The following is a 21,778-nucleotide window of genomic DNA, read 5'->3' as shown; positions in this document are numbered from 1 at the left end:
AAAGGAAACCTAACTTAAGGTAGATGATTAAGTGTAATAATGGGATCCCAAATACTGAGTGCTATGGGGAGGGGTGGACAAGGTAGGAAACAGCACTTTTGTGGAAGCGCAGAGAGGCAGGGGAAAGGAGGTGGGTGTTGAAAGAGAACCCTCTTAGCAGGTGACATAGATGCAGGGAAGCTGATGGGATGCTAACTGTTCCTGAAGAAGAGTTTTAAACCCTGTCCCCTCCCCAGCTACATCTCGTCTCCAACCTCATCCAAGAGTATAGTCTCTTCTGAGAGGAAAATGAGAAAGAATGTTAAAGGAGGAATGAGATTTATTTTAGTTTTTAAGAGTTTGGTTTAGCAGAAAATGACAACTTTGCATCGATTTCCACCTCAGTCCCAGATGGACTCTACCGACTTGACCATAAATCTAAAGAATAGGAGAGCCATCTCCAAATGCCTGAGTCCTACACAGGTTAGAAAGTGTTTTACTATTTTACAGGAGAGAAGAGTCACAGAATAGCATCTGTTCTGTTTTTATTTTCCAATATTATCTTCATTTGGAAGATGGCCATAATAGCCACCCTTAAGTTGCTATGAGAACTGAAGAATCAGGTCTGAAGCTATTAGCACAGTGCCTAGCACATACATACTAGCCTTTTGTAAAAAATAACAAAGATTTCTTCCATTCACTTCCTCCCAATTCCCTGGCCTCAGTGGAGTTTAACCTGTTATTAAATTTACAACCAGCATAACAATGCAGATTTCTGCAAAAGCAGTCCATGTGCCCTGAAAACACTGATGGCTTAAACATTTGACATCAATGTATACATTTCATTCCAGCCTTTTCTCCAGCCTACTCAAGGGTGCTCTCCAAGGACTGTTTCCATGGACAGCTGGTGAATATGACACTTCATGTGCCCTCTCTTCATGGAGATGTTTGGAATTGTTAAAAAGGAAGCCCAAAATGGAGTCACTTATGTTAAATCCATAAACATAAGTGGTAATGTTTGTTATCAACTTAACAAAATGGTTTGTTAAATCCAAACCAAGATTTAATATCTAATTTAACTGCAGTTTCAACCACTCTGGAATGTAACATTTAAGCAGCCAATATGGAATTACCTGGTCCGCACTAGTGAAATAATCCACCAGAGAGATCTCTCCTGTTACCCTTAGCGAGGTGACTTTGCTTGAAATAATTCATTCTTTGCTAATAATTACCTTCCCCCCCTCCCTTTCTTCCTTTAAAAACTTTTCCCTTTCTACAGCCCACAGAGCTCCTGTTTACTAATTCGTAAACGGTTGAATAAAGCCAATTTGATCCCTGAATTTACTCAGTTGAATTTTTGTTATTTAACAGAGTGCTGAGCACCTTTTCATAGTCCTCCTTTCTGTGAATTTATGATGGATCAAAAAATAAGTTTATTTTTTAACCTGTTATTTCACTTACTCCATACTTAAGATGCACCATGATATCCATTTAGGTTTTTAAAAGTAAACTCTGCTGGTATATCTGAGCTGGTCTCTTTGAAGGAGAGAAATCTCAGGAGTCCATTCTGTTTATTCTCCCTTTCATTACCTGGCTTATGAGCTGAGAACAAACCAGCTATGCGACAGGACAGGGTCAGAGGGACAGATCTGGAGGCCCAGCTCACACAACAGCATAATAGAGAGGCTGCAGTTCTCCAGTTCCTACTGAGAAGGACATTTAAGTGAATGGCAAAGAGTTGATTGCTCCTTAGCAAAGGTGCTTGACTAGCTGTGAAACAGAGCTGGGTCCTGGTATTGTCCCATGTTGTCCTCTGACTCATGGGCAAGTCTGGTCTTCTCCATACATGAAGGGAAACTATCACTTCACAACGTGTAAGCAAGCAGAGATCCCAAGATGGTTTCAAGTCTTCATTTGACTAATAGGAAATAACGTGCCACCCATCCTTCATCTGCATTCACCATGTTTTGTGGGGAAGCCTTGCCATTTCACAGTGAGGATCCATTTCCAAATGAGTACACAGCAAGGAATGAACATTAAAAGGTCAGCCTACTTCCCTACAAAACACACAGCAAAAATCAGAGACCAAGGAGTAAGCCTCAAGCAGGGAAACCAACACTTGACTATTCATGTCCATTTGCCTAATGAAAGAAGTAAAAGGAAACGAAGATAACTTGCTCAAACATTTGGAGAAAAATGTCATTAAACCTTAATAATTCAAACCCCAGTCAAAAGGAATTCACGGAACTTTAAACCTTTTCAAGTAACATTGCTTAATGACAAAGGAAATACAATTTGGTGGTGGGGAAGTGCATTTAAAAAAAAAGGCAAAACGATTCTCAAGTTAAAAACCACCTAGAAGCAGAATTTACATGTAATCAGTATTGTGATAGAACTGATTTTACCTATTTATTATAGGAGACCAAGCGAAAATTTCTGGGCAAAAGATGCTTACTGATTAATAAAAGATGAATTCAGATATTTCTATAAATTAGACTATTTTTATCTAACTCCTCTGAATTCATGAGGCTTTAATATTGCTTTTGACTTACTTCTGGTTTCTGAGGTAAGCCAAAGTTGCTATAACCCATATTTTTTATATCTGTGTTTGAAGGGCTATCACACAGATATGTTAAATCAAAATTTATATTTCTCATTAACAGAATTAATACTGAAAGGAATTGGCTTAAAAGATTTAGTACTGAAATTCAATTCAGGGCTCAGGTCTACTTATCTTTAAAATGGAGACAATAATAGTGTTTCCATCATAGGATCACTGTGAGGTTTAAAGTAAATAATTCATTTAAATGGTTTAGAACAGCGCCTGGCATGCAATATAAGCTAGTTATTATTGTCATGATTGTTCATGGATACTATTATTTTGCTCAGAATCATTTTTATATCAGTAGATAGCGCTTCAAATTTCCTGAGCAAATATAAAATAAACCATGTTTTGTCAATCTTGGATGGTGTCTGCATCCTAAAACTAATCAGAAAATTTTCTTCCAGTGTTCCCTTCTTGCTGGGGGGAGACTGTATTATTAGAAACAACAGTGGTTTGGGGTGCCTGGGTGGTTCAGTTGGTTAAGTGTCCAACATTGGCTTACATTATAATCTCATGGTTTGTGAGTTTGAGCTCTGCGTCAGTCTCTGTGCTGAGAGCTCAGAGCCTAGAGCCTGCTTTGGATTCTGTGTTTCCCTCTCTCTCTGCCCCTCCCCTGCTCACACTCTGTGTGTGTCTCTCTCTCAAAAAAGAAATAAAAAATTAAAAAATTAAAAACAACAACAACAACAGTGGTTTGACCCTGAAGACTGGATTACTGACTATCCTTTAAATATAAAACTAAACAAAACAACCTTAGATAGATTGTACTTTGGCTCTATACTGTCTATTCCCTGGAGAGGGAAGTAAGTGGACTTTTAGTATTTAGTTTGCCTGCTGTATATTTCTTTTACAGCTGCCTGAACCAAAAGAAAGGAAGGTGTGGCATTTTAAGGACAAGAGGACAACAGTGGAAATTGGGGAGGGGGGGGGAGAGGGATAATTAAATCCCTGAATCCACCAGTACAAATATCAAGTTACCTTCTCTCAGATTTATCCTATGTGGTGATGTCTTTCTTTACAAGTTACGGCCTTGTGTCTATCTGTACATCCCTACTTTCTTTCCCATAAGAAATGCAGTACAATTCACTTGGTAATTCCAGCGATCTGAATATTAAAAGAGCTCAGCTAAAAGCACGTATGAACCGCTTAGCATGCATGGTTGACCGGCCAGTCTTCCTATGCACCCCAGGACGGAGAACTTCCCGCCATCAGTTGACTGGTGGGAAGAAGGTGATTTGCAATCCTCTGTGGATCGCGCTGGCACAAATAAATACCTGAACATTACAGATTTATCAAGTGAACCTTCAAGATATTTGAAGCGAATTATTCACAAAGAGGAAGATGACATCCTCATGTTAATATATTTATTAAAGGAGTAACACAAAGGATTACTGTTCTCAAACATACTACCCTCTGCTGAAGTTATGTTTTCCTCTGTCTCACAGATTCTGTGACCCCATGCTGACCATTTAGGCCCGGATACCATAAGTCACATGCATGCCATCCTGCTCTCCAGAATCTGGAGGTAGCATCTGAATTACAAAAGCACAGACACAATGGTAGCATTTGGGGTGGATGATGCTGTCAAGGAAGGTGTCTCATTTTACATTAAACAGACGCGAGCCTGTTACAACTACGCAGTTAAAAATAAAAAAATGCTGTAGGTTTTGTTTCCCACAGCCACACTATGGGTGACCAAGCGCTTTATGAAGCCGGCACCTCTGATGCCGAGGGAACTCAGAGTTCATGTGATGTGCAAGGATTACCTGCCCCAGTGACTGCCAGTCCAAGCCGGCACTGCCGATGTAAACATGCTGCTTGTCCACGATCCAGAAGGAAGACTGCAGCCGGCCCTTGTTGTAGGCGGTCATGTTCATGTAGGTCACCTCGGCTCCTGGGGAGATCAAGGACATCCTGGTCAGCCTCAGAGTCCAGGCCTTGAAGGTGCAATCAGACATCTACCAGCAACGATACTCATGGTTTGCACTGATCACAAATGGCATTCGGGGAGGCCAAATATTTACATTAGCATGGTGCACAGAAGACCCTCCAGGAGTTCCTTTGTTCTCAAAAGAATCCAGAAGGAAAATCATAAGAATTACACCTGCACCTGGTCAGAGGAGGCTCTAGTATCCACAAGAGACAAGAACTGTGGCTTCTCCAGTCAGATGTGATTCAAATCCCGGCTCCATCACTTACCACCCGGATGGTGAGATACGTGCACCAAACTTTTTTTCTTTTAGAGAAATTTTCATACAGATTTGCAATCAATAAAAGGGTCGTCCTGTTTCGTATTACAGCTCTCCTTCGCAAGACATTGCCTCTCTTATCCTTTCTATTCGTTATTTTCACCCTTGACCCTTCAATTGCTTTTGCTTCTTCATTATCCCTCTTCATGACTTAATCTGGATTTGGCCTCCTACCGGCCTTTCTTTTTTTTAAATTTTTTTTTTAATGTTTATTTATTTTTGAGACAGAGAGAGACAGAGCATGAACAGGGGAGGGTCAGAGAGAGAGGGAGACACAGAATCTGAAGCAGGCTCCAGGCTCTGAGCTGTCAGCACAGAGCCCGACGCGGGGCTTGAACTCACAGACCGTGAGATCATGACCTGAGCCGAAGTCGGACACTTAACCGACTGAGCCACCCAGGCGCCCCTTCTACTGGCCTTTCTTAATCTGATGGTTAATTTAAGCAACGATTATGTAAGCCTTACAAAAACGCAACCGTGAATGGTAAACTAGGTCACTCAAACTACTGTTAAAAACCAAAAAACACATTTTAAGATCTAAATCTAGTTTTTTAAAAACGTTTTATTTATTTTTGAGAGAGACACGCAGAGACAGTAGGGGAGAGGCAGAGAGGGAGGGGGACAGAGTATCTGAAGCAGCATCCAGGCTCTGCACTGACAGCAGAGAGCCTGATGTGGGGCTTGAACTCACAAAATGTGAGATCATGACCTGAGCCGAAGTTGGACGCTCAACCAATGAACCACCTGGGTGCCCTTAAGTTTCAGTAACTCTTTAATTTTTTTCAAGTTTATTTATTTATTTATGAGAGAGAGAGAGAGAGAGAGAGAGAGAGACAGAGAGAACAAGTGGGGGAGGGGCAGAGAGAGAGGGAGAGAGGGAATCCCAAGCAGGCTCCACACTGTCAGCTCGGAGCCCCATGTGGGTCTCGAACTCACAAACCATGAGATTATGACCTGAGATGAAACAAAGAGTTGGACGCTCAACCGGCTGAGCCACCTAGGCATCCCTTCAGTAACTATCCTAAGCACGACGTGTCATAATTGTCATGCTGTTCCATATTGCTACCTCAGGACTATGCATTTACAACTTCTCAAAACAAACATATAATCCACTGAATGCCATTGAGTCTATTTACTGATTTTTATTTCAGTAGAGTTGAAACATGAGTTTCAGGTATACAACACAGTGATTCGACAAGTCTCTACACTACACTGTGAGGCCCACAAGTGTAGCTACCAGCCATCACCATGCAACACTATTAAAACACCACTGACTGTATTCCCTACACTGTTCCTTTTATTCCTGTGACTTCTTCATTCCCTAACTGGAAGCCTGAATGCAATTAAACTTAAATAAATTCTTCTAAATTTCCACTTCTTTAAAAGAACAGACCCATATGCGTATGTTCCATGAAGTAGCTATTTTGTTTTCAGACATTCAATATTAATGAAGAGGACGAATTCTTGGTGGCCTACTGGTCACTGTCTTCATGAGCAGAGGAAGATGTAACACTGTAGGCATACGGATATATTCCAGGATTATCAGAAAGGAGGAGTGGTTTATATATGAGCTTCACCTGTAACTCTTGGGAAAAGGTAAAGTGAGAACCTGGGGCCTGAGGCAGGATGTCGAGAGGGGCTATGGGGCTGGAGCAGGACCAGGGGGTGGGGGAGGCTAGCGTGCAGGCAGATTTCCTTGGCCTCCAGCCACCCTGGAATAGTCTCATCTAAGGAATGGTTACAGGCCCCAGAGGATGAACAGTTGGGTAGAGTGGGCTCTCAATGTCCAACGTGGGTGGTTGCCACAGTAATTCTGGAGAGACCCACATCTGCACAGATGGTGTGGTGCCCCGGTGTCCCCCAAAGACACAGCTGCCAGTGCTCCCAGGTGGATGAAGAGCAGCATGTGTCTTTGGGGAAGTGTCCCTTTCCCACGGCTGCCGTAACACAGTGAATGGGTTAAAACAACAGAAGTTTACTGTGTCTCAGTTCTGGAGATGGCAAGTCCAGAATCAAGGTGCTGGCAGGGGAGCCTGCAGGGGAGAGTCCCTCCTTGTCTCTTCCCACCTTCTGGGCAACGTCTGATGTTCCACCGCGGGCCCACCTCTGTTGTCACATGCAGTCTCCCCCTGTTTGTGTCTCAGTTTCTCCTGTGCTCAGAAGGACACGAGTCCTGTTGAATTAAGGGCCCACTTCACACAAGTGTGATCTCATCTTAACTAATTATATCCCCAAAACGCCTCTTTCCAAATAAAGTCACATTCTAAGGGGCCGAGCATTAGGTCTTCAACATGTCTTTTTTGGGGGGACACAAGTCAATCGACAACAGAGATCCAGGCCACTTTCCCTGGCCATGCCCTTCCACAGCACTAGACTGAGCAGCACTGAGGGAAGCAGCGTCTCATCTCCGGAAGGAAGAGAATGAAGGTGGTCTTGGTGTTTGCCTCAGGTTTTATCTTCAACAGGTGTCTCCAGGCAGGCCTTCGCCTGCCTTCTTATTCTGACCAGAAACAACTGTAACCCTCTGTGACCCCGGCTGTCTCTCACCTCCTGGCCTAGAACACGGGGCCTGAAATTTGACCCGCAACCAATTGCTACTTTGCATTGCATTGTTTCCTTTTTATTAGATCCCTATCTGTTCTCATTCAGGTCTGCTGGAGCCCCAGGCCACTGGTCCATTTGAGGGAACACTGGGTGTATGGGAGGGGGCCACTGGGACCATCCCTTTTGACCTCTCGATGCCACAGTGCACAGCCACTGCCCTCAAAGGACTTCATTAATTTATCTGGTACTTTAGCCCAAGGACTGTGATTTCAGGACCATGGGGCGTTTGTAATGCTCCAGCCAGAGCTTCCACAGTTAGTTATTGAGGCCTATAATTATTCTATAAAGGAACAGAAACTTTCCGTCAGCAAACCTTTCCTGATATATACCAGGTAAACCAGATATATACCACATATATATCTGATATACACAGATAAATATCAGAAACCTGATATATACCAGATACTATGTTACGTGACAGTAGCAACACACGACCTGAGTCAAGTCCAGGCCCACAAACAAAGTGTGATATTTAAAACAATTGGGATTCTTCACATAGCAAGGGGGCACCAAGTATCCGAAAGATCAGGAGGAGAGTTCCCATCGCTGTATCAGGGAACTCCAAGTGAAGGCCAAGGGCATGAATGGCTTCACAGTTGTGCTGGGGGCCATGGCCACATGTGCAAAAGCCCTGGTACCACGTACAGACATCAAGCAACAAGTAGTAATAGTAACATCCATCCCTCAACACTACATGCACCCAGCACCAACACAGCTGGGCTACAGCAACCCCGCAGGGGATGTTATAGTTTCCCCATTTCAGGATACAACAAACAACTGCACGCGGTGTCCTAAATCAGCTGAAAAAATATTTGCCTGCATATAGTTTGTGGAATGTCACTTTCCCACTAATAATGATATGTCTGTTTGGGGCACCTGGGTGGATCAGTTGGTTAAGACTTCGGCTCAAGTCATGATCTTGCGGTTCATGAGTTTGAGCCCTGCGTCAGGCTCTGTACTGACAGCTCAGAGCCTGGAGCCTGCTTCAGATTCTGTGTCTCCCTCTCTCTCTGCCCCTCCCCTGATCGCTCTCTCTCTCTCAAAAACAAAACAAAACAAAACAAAACAAAACATTAAAACGTTATAAAAAGAATTATGTTTTTCTATCTATCCATCCTCCATCTATCTCTGAAGAAGACCTAAGCTTTTATCTTATTTTATACCTGACAGATAAATAGTCATATCCAACATGTCCCTGTTTATTACAGGCATATTATTCAATGTTTAGCTTAAAATAATTTATTTTACATGCACTTAGAAAATATCTTTGTTGACTGGTTACAGAGATTAGCCTCATCCTACTGTCTTTTTATATGTATTAGAAAGGTATGGTTAAAATCCAATGTTTTCTGGGGGCGCCTGAGTGGCTCAGTCCGTTAAGTGACTGACTTCGGCTCAGGTCATGATCTCGTGGTTTGTGAGTTCGAGCCCCGCATCGGACTCTGTGCTGACAGCTCAGAGCCTGGAGCTGCTTTGGATTCTGTGTCTCCCTCTCTCTCTGTCCCTCCCCTGCTCACCTTCTGTCTCTCAATAACAAATAAACGTTAAAATAAATTCAAAATCCAATGTTTTCTGACTATAAAACATATTTAATCACAAAAGTCGTTAACGCATCACTTAGTGCAGTATTATGTACAGAAGCTAAATTCAAGTTCATTTTCTAGTGTTATGCTAGAATTTGAATTGGCAAAGATGGTCCATACATTTTTGTGTATTTAAATTTTAATGTTTAAAGTTGAAAAATGTTCATATTTTTATATTTTATAAAACACAAAATTTGTAATACTTAATATTTAAAAATATTATACTTTAAAGAACAAACAATTCTAAAATTTGTATGGAACCACAAAAGGCCCCGAATAGTCAAAGTAATATTGAAGAAGAAAAACAAAGCGGGAGGCATCACAATCCCAGACTTTAGCCTCTACTACAAAGCTGTAATCATCAAGACAGCATGGTATTGGCACAAAAACAGACACATAGACCAATGGAATAGAATAGAAACCCCAGAACTAGACCCACAAACGTACGGCCAACTCATCTTTGACAAAGCAGGAAAGAATATCCAGTGGAAAAAAGACAGCCTCTTTAACAAATGGTGCTGGGAGAACTGGACAGCAACATGCAGAAGAATGAAACTAGACCACTTTCTTACACCATTCACCAAGATAAACTCAAAATGGATGAAGACCTGAATGTGAGACAGGAAACCATAAAAACCCTAGAGAAGAAAGCAGAAAAAACCTCTCTCACCTCAGCCACAGCAATTTCTTACTCAACACATCTCCAAAGTCAAGGGAATTAAAAGCAAAAATGAACTATTGGGACCTCATCAAGATACAAAGCTTCTGCACTGTAAAGGAAACAACAAAACTAAAAGGCAACCAACAGAATGGGAGAAGATACTTGCAAATAACATATTGGATAAAGGGTCTGTATCCAAAGAACTTGCCAAACTCAACACCCAAAACAAAATAATCCAGTGAAGAAATGGGCAGAAGACATGAATAGACACTTTTCCAAAGAAGACATCCAGATGGCCAACAGACACATTGAAACAATGCTCAATGTCACTCATCATCAGGGAAATACAAATCAAAGCCACACTGAAATACCACCTCACACTGGTCAAAGTGGCTGAAATGAACAAATAGGGAAACTACAGATGTTGGCGAGGATGTGGAGAAATGGGAACCCTGTTGCACTGTTGGTAGGAATGCAAATTGGTACAGCCACTCTGGAAAACAGGGTGGAGGTACCTCAAAAATTAAAAATAGAGCTACCCTATGATCCAGCAATAGCACTACTAGGAATTTACCCAAGGGATACAGGAGTGGTGATTCATAGGGGCACATATACCCCAATGTTTATAGCAGTGCTTTGAACAATAGTCATATTATGGAAAGAGCCTAAATGTCCATCAACTGATGAATGCAGAAAGAAGATGTGGTTTATATGTAAAATGGAATACTACTTGGCAATGAGGAAGAATGAAATCAACAGCAATGTGGGTGGAACTGGAAGGTATTATGCTGAATAAAAATAAGTCAGTCAGAGAAGGACAGTTATATATGTTTTCACTCATATGTGGATCTTGAGAAACTTAACAGGAGACCATGGGGGAAGGGAAGGGAAAAAAAAATAGTTACAAACAGAGAGGGAGGGAAGCAAACCACAAGAGACTCTTAAATGCAGAGAACAAACTGAGGGTTTATGGGGGAATGGGGGAGAGGGAGAAATGGGTGATGGGTATTGAGGAGGACACTTGTTGGGATGAGCACTGGGTGTTGTATGTAAGCAATTACCATGGGAATCTATCCGCAAAAGCAAGAGCACACTTTACACACTGTATGTTAGCCAATTTGACAATAAATTATATTAAAAAAGTAAAAATTAAAAAAATTAAATAAAAACATTAGACTTTAAGGTTACAAAATATCTTTAAAAGCTGGCTTGATTCAAGTAAATAGTTCTTTCAACAGCCTTGAAAATGTAATGAGTTAAGTTTGATTAACCAATTTTTGCTTTCCTAGATTTCATTTTTAAAGGGAAAACTATTCTTTCAGCCCATGACCCACTGTGCAGAGGCCCCAGGATGTCAATGAGATGCTCATCACAGCAACCTTGCACACTGGGACAGCTGGCTGGTGGCTTCGAGGTGGGGGGGGGGTGTCTGAATCTCGGGAGTCTGATCCTATCTCAGCTGGATCATCTGTTTGTTTAAGTAATGGTTAATAGGAGTTATTGGCAATTCCAAACAGTGTTTCTAGACACCCAAAGTGATAAATCAAGAATATGAACTTGTTTTTATAGTTGCTTATAAAATACCTTCATGGTGTCTAAGAAGTCTAATTAAGTCTTTAAAAAGCTACAACATGCTACCATGGTGCTCACTGCTCAGGGCCTAATTGGCCACACTGATCAAGATAAAGTGGTGTGTTACATCCTTTTTGGAAAGTAAAAACATTAAAAAATCAGGAAATCCCAAACTGCTAATTACAACTGCCTTGAGTTTTAACAGAGATGCTCTGTCGAAATTTAAGAGGATGCTCCTGGTTTCAGGGGGTTTTTGTTTCTTTACAGTTTTACCAAAATTGTTATTCTTATGGTATTAACCAGATAATCCTGCACTTTATTTTGTGGATAATTTCAGTGAAGATAATATGCCACAGAAACTTATTAATAGAGAAAATGAAAACAGTGACTAAAAAGTTATTTATTAATTAAAAATTATTTAAAGGGGGGCGCCTGGGTGGCGCAGTCGGTTAAGCGTCCGACTTCAGCCAGGTCACGATCTCGCGGTCCGTGAGTTCGAGCCCCGCGTCAGGCTCTGGGCTGATGGCTCAGAGCCTGGAGCCAGTTTCCGATTCTGTGTCTCCCTCTCTCTCTGCCCCTCCCCCGTTCATGCTCTGTCTCTCTCTGTTCCAAAAATAAATAAACGTTGAAAAAAAAAATTTAAAGGAAAAAGTATACTCTCAAAATGAATTGGAAGGTTACTACCTTGGAGAATCAAGTTGACTGCATATCCATACACTTAAAAATGTGTGGATTCTCCAAAGCCTTCCTTGGAGAAGACTTGACAGCATTCAGTTTGCTTATCATAGATCCGTTCCATTCCTCATTCTGTGGAATTTACAACTATTTCACCTACAGCCTTGTTCATTTCCAGAGACCCTGATGTTTGCTTCATTGTCAGATTTCAGAGAAGCTCATTGTTCCTCATGTGTGAAGCATGTGTGGATGACAGCATATGAGTGGACCTCAGGGCCACCCCTACCTTCTTGTGATGCAGACCCATGGGGGCCACCATTCCAACAGTGCCTATGAGGTGATTTTGAGGACAGGACTACGTTTGTAGTTCTGCTTCTTTATCATCAACTCAAAAATCTTTATACTCCTATTTTGATCAGAAACAGGTTCACAAATAATATTAGACATTTGTTGAAGAGTAGTTAATTTGTCATCTCAGAATACCCATCCCAATCTAAAATTACTAAAGAAAGCTCCAGGAATGTGTTGTTGTCTCTAGAGTGATATAAAGCTAGTGCTCTCAAAACAGAATGTTAGAGCTTATGGAGAGGTTTAGCCTTGGGATGTTCACATATCCTTACACCTAAGAAAGAGAACTCAAGGGGAAAATGAGCAACTTTAGAAGGCATATGGCTGAAGAATTTAATTTTTAATTCTAGTGTAGATAAGGAGAGTTACCTATGCTTAAAAAATTTGTATAATCTAGATGTATCTCCTATGTATCTAGTGGCTTTCTCTCTTTTGGTCTCTCTCATGGAAGGGAAACAAAATCTTCACAGGATATTTCTGTTAGTTGATGTTAGATGTAGTTGAGATGTGCATCATTTCTTCCCAGCCAGTACCCTCTTTATATTTTTTCATTTTTATGTTTTATTTTTGAGAGAGCTCATGAGTGGGGGAGGGACAAAGATGGGGGGAGACAGAAGATCCAAAGTGGCTCTGCACTGACAGCAGTGAGTCCAACGTGGGGCTTGAACTGAAGAATCGTGAGATCATGGCCTGAGCCGAAGTCAGACACCCAACCGACTAAGCCACCTAGATGCTCCAGTGCCCTCTGAGAGTGCCCGATGCACCCGTGTGATGCCGAATAAGACAGTCAAGGCACCATGTGAGCCTATCTAGTCTCTATCTGGCCACAGATAATTAGACCAGGTGTAAACACCTGACCTATGCCGAGCCAGTATGATTTTCTCAATATTGAGTCACAAAGTAAGTTAATTAAAAGAAGCTGTGCTGGAGAGTCACGCACAGATGGAAGTTGCTCTGTCCAAGTTCACATAAATGAGGAAGAGGAGAAGGCAAGCCTCAGGGAGACAGCAACAGATATATATGGATAAGAATGGAAAAGACAACATCCCCCCAAGAGAAGGAAGTGAAAGTGAGACTGTGGGGGAGGAAAGAACGTGGTAGTCCCACCGCCAAACCCAGCATCACTTCTTACCTTGAGCTCTTCTAGATCCTTAGAATAAATTCCTTGTTATTTACACTGGTTTCAGAGGGGTTCTGTTTCTCTACTAACTTACTCTTGCAAGTTATGTACTTAAAAGTTATGCAATACTTAATTATTCTTGTAATATTGTACTTTATTTTGTGCACACATAATTCCGAAGTCCAGCACCCTTGAAATGTGTATTTTTAATATTTGACTAAAATATTCAGCTCTGGCCTAACAGCCATGCAATTTTGAGCAAGTTCCAGTTGCCCAAATTGCATGATTAAGTGTTTCAAATTTTGAAGATTTAAAATAAACATCCTGTCAAAATATTCATCATAATGACACAATAGAAAATATGCTAGTGCACCGTGGTTAAGAAGTGAAAAATAAAGTTCCACATTCTCCATGAATCATCGGAATGAAGATCACACAGAATCCATCTCCAAGTTTATTTCCAGAAAATCAGCTGTTGCAAGATTATCAGCAGCTTTAGTAAATCTTACAACATTTATACATTCAAGAGAATATATGTAGCTTGTGGGTAAACTATGAAGCACCATCTACAAATGGACACCTGTGAACTTTCCACTTTACTAAAAACTAGAACCTTACCATTCTGATTAAAGTCAGTATTTCCAGGGCACCTGGGCGGCTCAGTGGGTTAAGCGTCAGACTCTTGATTTCAGCTCAGGTCATAATCTCACTGTTCAGGAGTTCGAGCCCCACATTGGGCTCCGAGCTGACAGTGAGAAGCCTGCTTAGGATGCTCCCTCTCTCTGCCCCTTCTGCATACTTTCTCAAAATAAATAAACTTAAAAAGAAAAAAAGACAGAACTTTCCAATCAAAGGTGATTCTGTCCCCCTATGCTCAGAAACGTAGCAATATCTGGAGGCATTTTGGGTTGTCACAACTGGCAAGAGAAGGGCTATTAGCATCCACTGAGTAGAGTTCAGGGATGCTGAACATCCTGTAATACACAGGGCAAACCTGCAAACGTCAAGAGTCCCAAGGGTGAGAAATCTGGCATTAACGTTTGTGTATTTACGCTTGATCTGAAATCCCTGCCACTTTCCTCCAAATCAACAACTATCCTGAAGTTATTAGTATTTACCACTGTCTTGTCCTTAAATATTTCATCATACGTATATGTATCCTTAATAGCATTATAACAAATGTGTTTATCACCAGCTGTGAGACACATTATTAATGAGCCTCAAGTGTGTATCAAAAGGAAATGCATTAGTTATCAATAATTATGGATTTCTGGAAAGGTTTTCAGATGCATCCTGAAAGCAAATTTTGCAGCAGAAATTTGTCTTATTGATCAAGCACTTCTTCTGAATATAGTAATTTGTGTGAGCAATGAAAAGGTCAGAGCTAGCCCATTTTGGGGGACTTTAATAAAACCAGCACAGGTAACTCAGCAACATTTTGAAATCCATTCAGCTTAAAGGCTAAAGGGAACACCACAGGGCAAAAATCAGCTGTCACGACATCTCTGCTTTCAAATCATTCAGTGAGTAATATTCAGAAAAATTTTAAGATAACCAGTTGTAGAAAAAGTGAGTCTTCAATGCATGTTTCTGGCTTAGTTTTAACATCTCTATTCAGATACTGTCAAAACCACATTGTGGAATTTTTCATAGGTTGCCTTTGATGCTTTGCTTTTTAGGCCACAGGTCTGGAGCTCACAGGGGAGTTTCTACATGTTGTGTCTTCCCTCCTTATATTCTTCATACAGTTAGACTATTCTGCTTCTAAGGAATTCAGTTCTAAGGAATTACCTTACAGTCCAACAGGCAAGCTATTTATAGGAATGGTTGACTTAAGGAATCATTAGGCTTAAAATTTTTTTTAAATTTTTTTTTCAACGTTTTATTTATTTTTGGGACAGAGAGAGACAGAGCATGAATGGGGGAGGGGCAGAGAGAGAGGGAGACACAGAATCGAAAACAGGCTCCAGGCTCTGAGCCGTCAGCCCAGAGCCTGACGCGGGGCTCGAACTCACGGACCGCAAGATCGTGACCTGGCCGAAGTCGGACGCTTAACCGACTGCGCCACCCAGGCGCCCCTAGGCTTAAAATTTTAAAAAAAATGCTTAAAAATAAAGCTTGCTTAAATTATAGTTTCTCAATGATGCATTAAAAAATAGAAAATTCCACACTGAAAACAGAAAAGCAAAGGCATGATCTACAATGGTCATCAGTTATCCTAAACCATGAAAAGGTCTAGAGGCTGATGTCCAGAGCAAATGCTTAAGGCTTCCTCTCTCTTGCCCCTCCATGCTGAGGTCACATGACTATTTACACGGACACCAACATGGAGATCGGGGAATGGGGGCCACTACTGAGGCTTCTGTTTCGGTACCAGTGTTCACTGGAAGGAGGAGGCCTGTCAGAGTCCGGTGCTGTTGTGATGCCAGGAAGGATGGGAACCTGGGAGCTTTGGAGAAGGTTTGCTTCATCTGGGCAAAGCCCAAATCATTCTGTTTACCTTACCCTACTGTTTCCGTAGTGACAGAAGACTCCAGAGCCCAATCTGTTAGGCTTCTGGGTACCAGCCTGCTTACGTGGAACATAAGCACTTCATCTAACACAAATTGATAGTTTAAAGGAGACATGTCAAGAAGAAAAAGCATATGGCTACCACTGAGGGCAATCAAATGGAAGAAACAGGAATTCTTAAGGACATTTGAGAAGATATTTCAAAAGAATAATCTAAGAACAAAAAAAAATGTTCTTCAAAAGATCCAAAATACGAATTTCGTGAAGGCAATGTAATATAGGATTGGCAAAGCTGGAAACTGAAATAGTGATCTAGAAGTTCAAATGCTGTAATTGACAACACAGAATGAATCTAAAGAAATTGAAATGATCATCGAAAAGTTGATGCATGAAGGATATATCGTGGGAACTGATATCTCAAAATCCCAAAGGGAGAAAAAGGGATGTCTCTGAAAGTAGAAAAAAAGCATGATAAATGTGAGCAAAAAAAGTATGAAGTTAGAGGATTTACTTAAGATATTCAAAATCCAACTATGAGAGTTCCAGAGAGAACCAAAATCAGACAGGAAGAAATTACAAAATAGATTACGAAGCAAAATTTCTTATTGTATTTTATTTATTTTTAAAGGGCATACATTTCTAAATGATGAAAGTCTATCAGTCTCTGGGAAAACCACAAAAAAGTCTCAAACACACATCAAAATTTTTCAGAACACTGGAAATAAATAAGATCCTAAAAGCTTTCAGAGAAAGCGAATTTATAGAAATGATAACATACAAAGATTAGTAAATATGATTTATACCAGATATTTTAACAGTAACAATGAAGGCTAGGAAATAGTTTGAAGGGAGATAAATTTGTATACCTAACAAAGACTGGAGAATGGCCTCCACCATCATGAGGCCAAAAAAAAAAAAAAAAAAGGAAAGGAAATGTAGAAGACGAGGGAGGGCTCCACAAAGGGTATCTCCAAGAAATAGTAAATAAAATGGACAGAGTCCTGATGTGTCAGACTGTGGTAAGGTGATATGTTAAAGCATTTTAAGATGATTTAATATGAGGTACACAGAACCATGAACTAAAATGAAAAAAAAATGGCTGCACAAGAGGAAATGTGATCACTGTATATAGCTCAGTTGTTAATAATATTTCAGTATAAACAGTAAAGATTGATTTAACAGCACCAACAGCCATGATGACAAAAGATGACAGACTTCTAATGGGAGGCTCAGGAGACAGGAAGCACCTGCTTGTGCTGGGGATGGGCCGGCAGAGAGGGGAAGGAGTGACAGGAGACAGGTAATGTATTCCATATTCCACAACAGTAATTAAACAGGTCATATTTGAAACAAGACATCAAGAAATAGAAATATGAATAGGTTACATAAAAAAAAAGTAATACTAGACGATACAGATAAAAGTAGTAAAGATAGCTTCTGGGAAGAAAGAATTGGAAGTGGGTTGACATAGCTCAGGGTGAGGCTTGCTTTATTATATGCATTGTTGTTGTTTTTTATTTTATACTTCCCTGTATTACTTTGATCAATAATAAATTAAAAGGATATATAGATGGGGAAAAAAGTACATCAATATAATATGAACTATTTGCCGAATGCCAAACTAGTTTTATTTTACTGGTGAAATTATAAAGCTATTTCCATTATAATTAGAAACAGACAGTAATCATTCACTATTATGTAACGATTCAAAAAAATACATTAAAAATGAAAAAAAAACTGTAATAAAACAGAAGAGATAAAATTCTTTTTGCTGATGGTTTGAATGTGATGTCTGAAAAACCCAACAGAGTATAGCAAAAACCTTTTTGAATTAAAAAAATGATGAGGTTTCTTGATAAAAGATAAATAAAAATAAGTAACTTTTCCTGCAATATCAATAACCAGTTAGAAACTGGAATTTTAAAAATCCATTTACATTATCAAAAGGTATAAATACAATAAAAATTATAAAATCTTACTGAAGAATTTCAGTATTTGTATTTGTATTCTCTGTATTTACAAATACAGAGAAACAAAAAGTATTCCAAGGAGTGTGTGTGTGTGTGTGTGTGTGTGTACATGTGTGTATGTGTGTGAGAGAGAATATATGGAAGACTTTTCACTCTATTGTTAAAGAGACTGATTTCTGGAGTGAAAACTGGGACATTATTAATTTTATGTTTATACTTCTCTGATTTTCTGATTTTTAAAAAGTGAACATGTTATTTTTATACTCACAAATATAAAAATACCTTTCTAAATTACCAAAACAATGATAAGTAGCATTCTCTCTATAGCCCCACATGAATACCATCAATGTTTTATATATGTTTTTACTACAATGTTCTCCCTTTGGGGAAGTGCCCTGCCTCTTCCTGCCACTCCGCAGCCCAGACTCCATCCATCCCCATGAAACTGGATTGAGATCTCTTTCTCTTCTAAAGCCTGCTAACATGAACATTCAAGTTAATATAAATATTTTCTTATTGTTGTCAGGTTATCATTATGTTTTGCCAAAGTACAAATTCTCCAGGAAATGATCAATTTTAAAAATATTTTTTATAAATTGAAGGGATATCTAGATAGATAGATACAGATACAGATACAGATGCAGATACAGATATAAACATAGATAATTTGGGATGGTATGTATCTTGAGGGGAAAATATGAATCAAGAACATAAAATATATATCGCCATTATGTTTTCTTTCCATACTTGTATATATATAATTGAAAGGAAAAAGTCCTCAAGATCTTAATATTTTTTTAAGGGCTCATTCAAGCTAGTTCAAGAAAAGATATGTCCTCAGCTCAGTCACTAAATGAAAAAAAAATGGTAATAATAAGTCACATGATTAGCAACAATGCTTCCTTGTGTTTGTAGAGTACTTTACACATTAGCGCAAAGAATGATACAGTTACAGAGAATTAGGTCACTCTCTAGCACAACACCATGAGGGTCATGACACAGGTAGAAGAGGCCAAAGAGACTGAGTCCCAGGAAAGTGAATGACTTGCCTGAGTGCGCTCAGCTGGGACACAAGCTCAGACTCAAGGTTTTTACTTCAAATTCAGGGCTCTCTCCCTGTCCTCCTGCTTAGAACAACACAACGGCCTGAATTATTCTGACACTGCAGAGGCATTACTCTTGCAAATGGCAATGCTTGACATGAGTCTATCAGAAAGAAGCCTGACTTCTAATGAGGTCCCTACTCAGGTTTCTTCCTAAAGAAAAACTAGAAGGGGAAAAGAAAATGAAAATGGAGAGTAGGAGTTGCTTAATTTTATTTGTTTCATTGTAGAAAGTAGCACAGTGCTGGGCACGGTTTAGGGGCTCAATAAACATGGGAAAATGACTGAAGAAATAAATGAGTGAATGTGTTTGCAAGCACCTGTCACATTAAAGCCCCCTCCCCCAGTTACTGATGGAAGGGAATCCACTGGGATTTCCAGTGCAAATTCTGAGCAAACATAGTAGGGTAGAAAAGAACCTAGCAATATGAAAGAAATATGCTAGAAACACATTTTTGTAAGTAGGAGATATGGTTATAGGAAACTTAAAAAAATTTTTTTAACGTTTATTTATTTTTGAGACAGAGAGAGAGCATGAATGGGGGAGGGTGAGAGAGAGGGAGACACAGAATCCGAAACAGACTCCAGGCTCTGAGCTCTCAGCACAGAGCCCCACGCGGGGCTCGAACTCACGGACCACGAGATCATGACCTGAGCTGAAGTCGGCCGCTTAACTGACTGAGCCACCCAGGCGCCCCTTAAAAATTTTTTTTAATGTTTATTTTTCTTGGTGGGGGGGAAACAGAGTGTGAGCGGGGGAGGGGCAGAGAGAGGGGGAGACACAGAATCCGAAGCAGGCTCCAGGCTCTGAGCTGTCAGCACTGAGCCCTATGTGGGGCTCGAACCCATGAACCATGAGATCATGATCTGAGCTGAAGTCACTTAACCTCCTGAGCCATCCAGGTGCCCCATAGGAAACTTTTAGAGTTATATGGAACTCTGGTTCCATTCCAAGTCGAATTCAAAATGAAGGAAAACTGAGGCATTTATACACACTTACTAACATGACTTAAACAAAACTCCCCGCACTTCAGTTGTTTCTTCCTTAAAGATCCAATGGTTTCAACATTTATTTTTCCTCTTCTAGAGAAAAAAATTACAATGCTGTCTTCCATTCTCCATCACACAGTAGTTTCTTTATATCTCAAATTACCACAGATATTAGAAGAGGGAAAGAAGGGAAAGTTTTGTTTTTTTTTAAATCAAGTTCTTATTTAAATTCTACTTAGATAACATATAGTGTAATATTCGGGAGTAGAATTTAGTGATTCATCACTTACAGAGAACACCCAGTGCTCATCATAACAAGTGCCCTCCTTAATACCCATCACCCATTTAATCCATTCCCTGCTGACTTCTCCTCCATGAATCTTAAATTTGTTCTCTAGATTTAAGAGTGTCTTATTGTTTTCCACATGCTCTTTCTTTCCTTCCCTTGTGTTTATCTGTTTTGTTTCTTGAATTCCACACATAATTGCACACATAATTGCAATCATTTGGTATTTGTCTTTCTCTGGCAGATTTCACTTGGCGTAATATACTCTAGCTCCATCCCCATCATTGCAAATGACAAGATTTTATTCTTTTTGATGGCTGAGTAATATTCCATTGTGTGTATGTATTTATGTGTATTATACACACACATACTTATATACTTTTTTACTTCAAATTTATACACACACACACACACACACACACATCTTCTTTACCAATTCATCAGTCGATGGACACTTGTTTTTTTCTATAATCTGGCTATGGTTGATAATGCTGCTATAAACATCAGGGTACATGTGCCACTTTGCATCAGTATTTTTGTATCCTTTGGGTAAATACCTAGTAGATACCCAGTAGATACCCTAGTAGATACCCAGCAATTGACCCAGTATTGCTGGGTCATAGGGCAGTTCTATTTTTAACTTTTTGAGGAAATTCCATACTGTTTTCCAGAGCGGCTGCACCAGTTTGCATCCCCACCAGTAATGTAAGGGGGCTCCCCTTTTTCCACATCCTCACTGAAATGTGTTGTTTCCTGTGATGTTAATGTTAGCCACTCTGCCAGGTGTGATGTGGTATCTCATCATGGTTTTTTATTTGTATTTCTCGGATTATGAGTGATGCTGAGCATCTTTCCACATGCCTATTAGCCATTTGGATGTCTTCTTTGGAAAAATGTCTATTCATTCATGTCTTCTGCCCATTTCTTAACTGCATTATTTGTTTTGGGGGTGTTGTTTGATAAGTTCTTGATAGATTTTGGATACTAACCCTTTATCAGATTAAGTCATTTGCAAATATGCAAATATCTTCTCTCATGCTATAGATTGCCTTTTAGTTTTGTTGATTGTTTCCTTCACTGTGCAGAAGTTATCCTGGTAAAATCTCAATGGTTCATTTTTGCTTTTATTTCCCTAGCCTTCAGAGATGTGTCTAGTAATAACTTGCTAGAGCCAAGGTCAAAGAGGTTGTTATCTATGTTCTTCTCTAAGGTTTTGGTGGTTTCCTACCTCACATTTAGGTCTTTCATCCATTTTGGATTTATTTTTGTATATAGTATAAGGAAGTGGTCCGGTTTCATTCTTCTGCATGTTGCTGTCCAGTTTTCCCAACACCATTTGTTGAAGAGACTGTCTTTTTTCCATTGGTTATTCTCTCCTGCTTTCTTGAAAATGAGTTGAACATATAGCTGTGGGTCTATTTCTGGGTTTTCCATTCTGTTCCATTGGTCTATGTGTCTGTTTTTGTGCCAGTACCATACTGTCTTGATGACTACAGCTTTGTAATATGGCTTGAAGTCTGGA

At 39.9% G+C, this 21,778-nt stretch overlaps 1 protein-coding gene across 4 annotated transcripts in view; it reads right to left on the bottom strand.

Annotated features, from left to right (window-relative positions):
- Window positions 1-21,778, bottom strand: part of PLD5 (phospholipase D family member 5) — a 411,506-nt gene that overhangs the window by 107,174 nt on the left and 282,554 nt on the right. For all 4 annotated transcript variants that reach the window (XM_047841563.1, XM_047841564.1, XM_047841565.1 and 1 more), the window contains one exon: window positions 4,351-4,478. In XM_047841563.1, coding sequence (XP_047697519.1) covers window positions 4,351-4,478 — 128 coding nt within the window. The remainder of the gene's footprint in view (window positions 1-4,350; window positions 4,479-21,778) is intronic.

Source organism: Prionailurus viverrinus, chromosome F1, assembly GCF_022837055.1.
Source record: "Prionailurus viverrinus isolate Anna chromosome F1, UM_Priviv_1.0, whole genome shotgun sequence".
NCBI classification, from domain to species: Eukaryota; Metazoa; Chordata; class Mammalia; order Carnivora; family Felidae; genus Prionailurus; species Prionailurus viverrinus.
The sequence above is the reverse complement of the archived record's forward strand: the minus strand, read 5'-3'. Positions and strand labels throughout refer to the sequence as shown.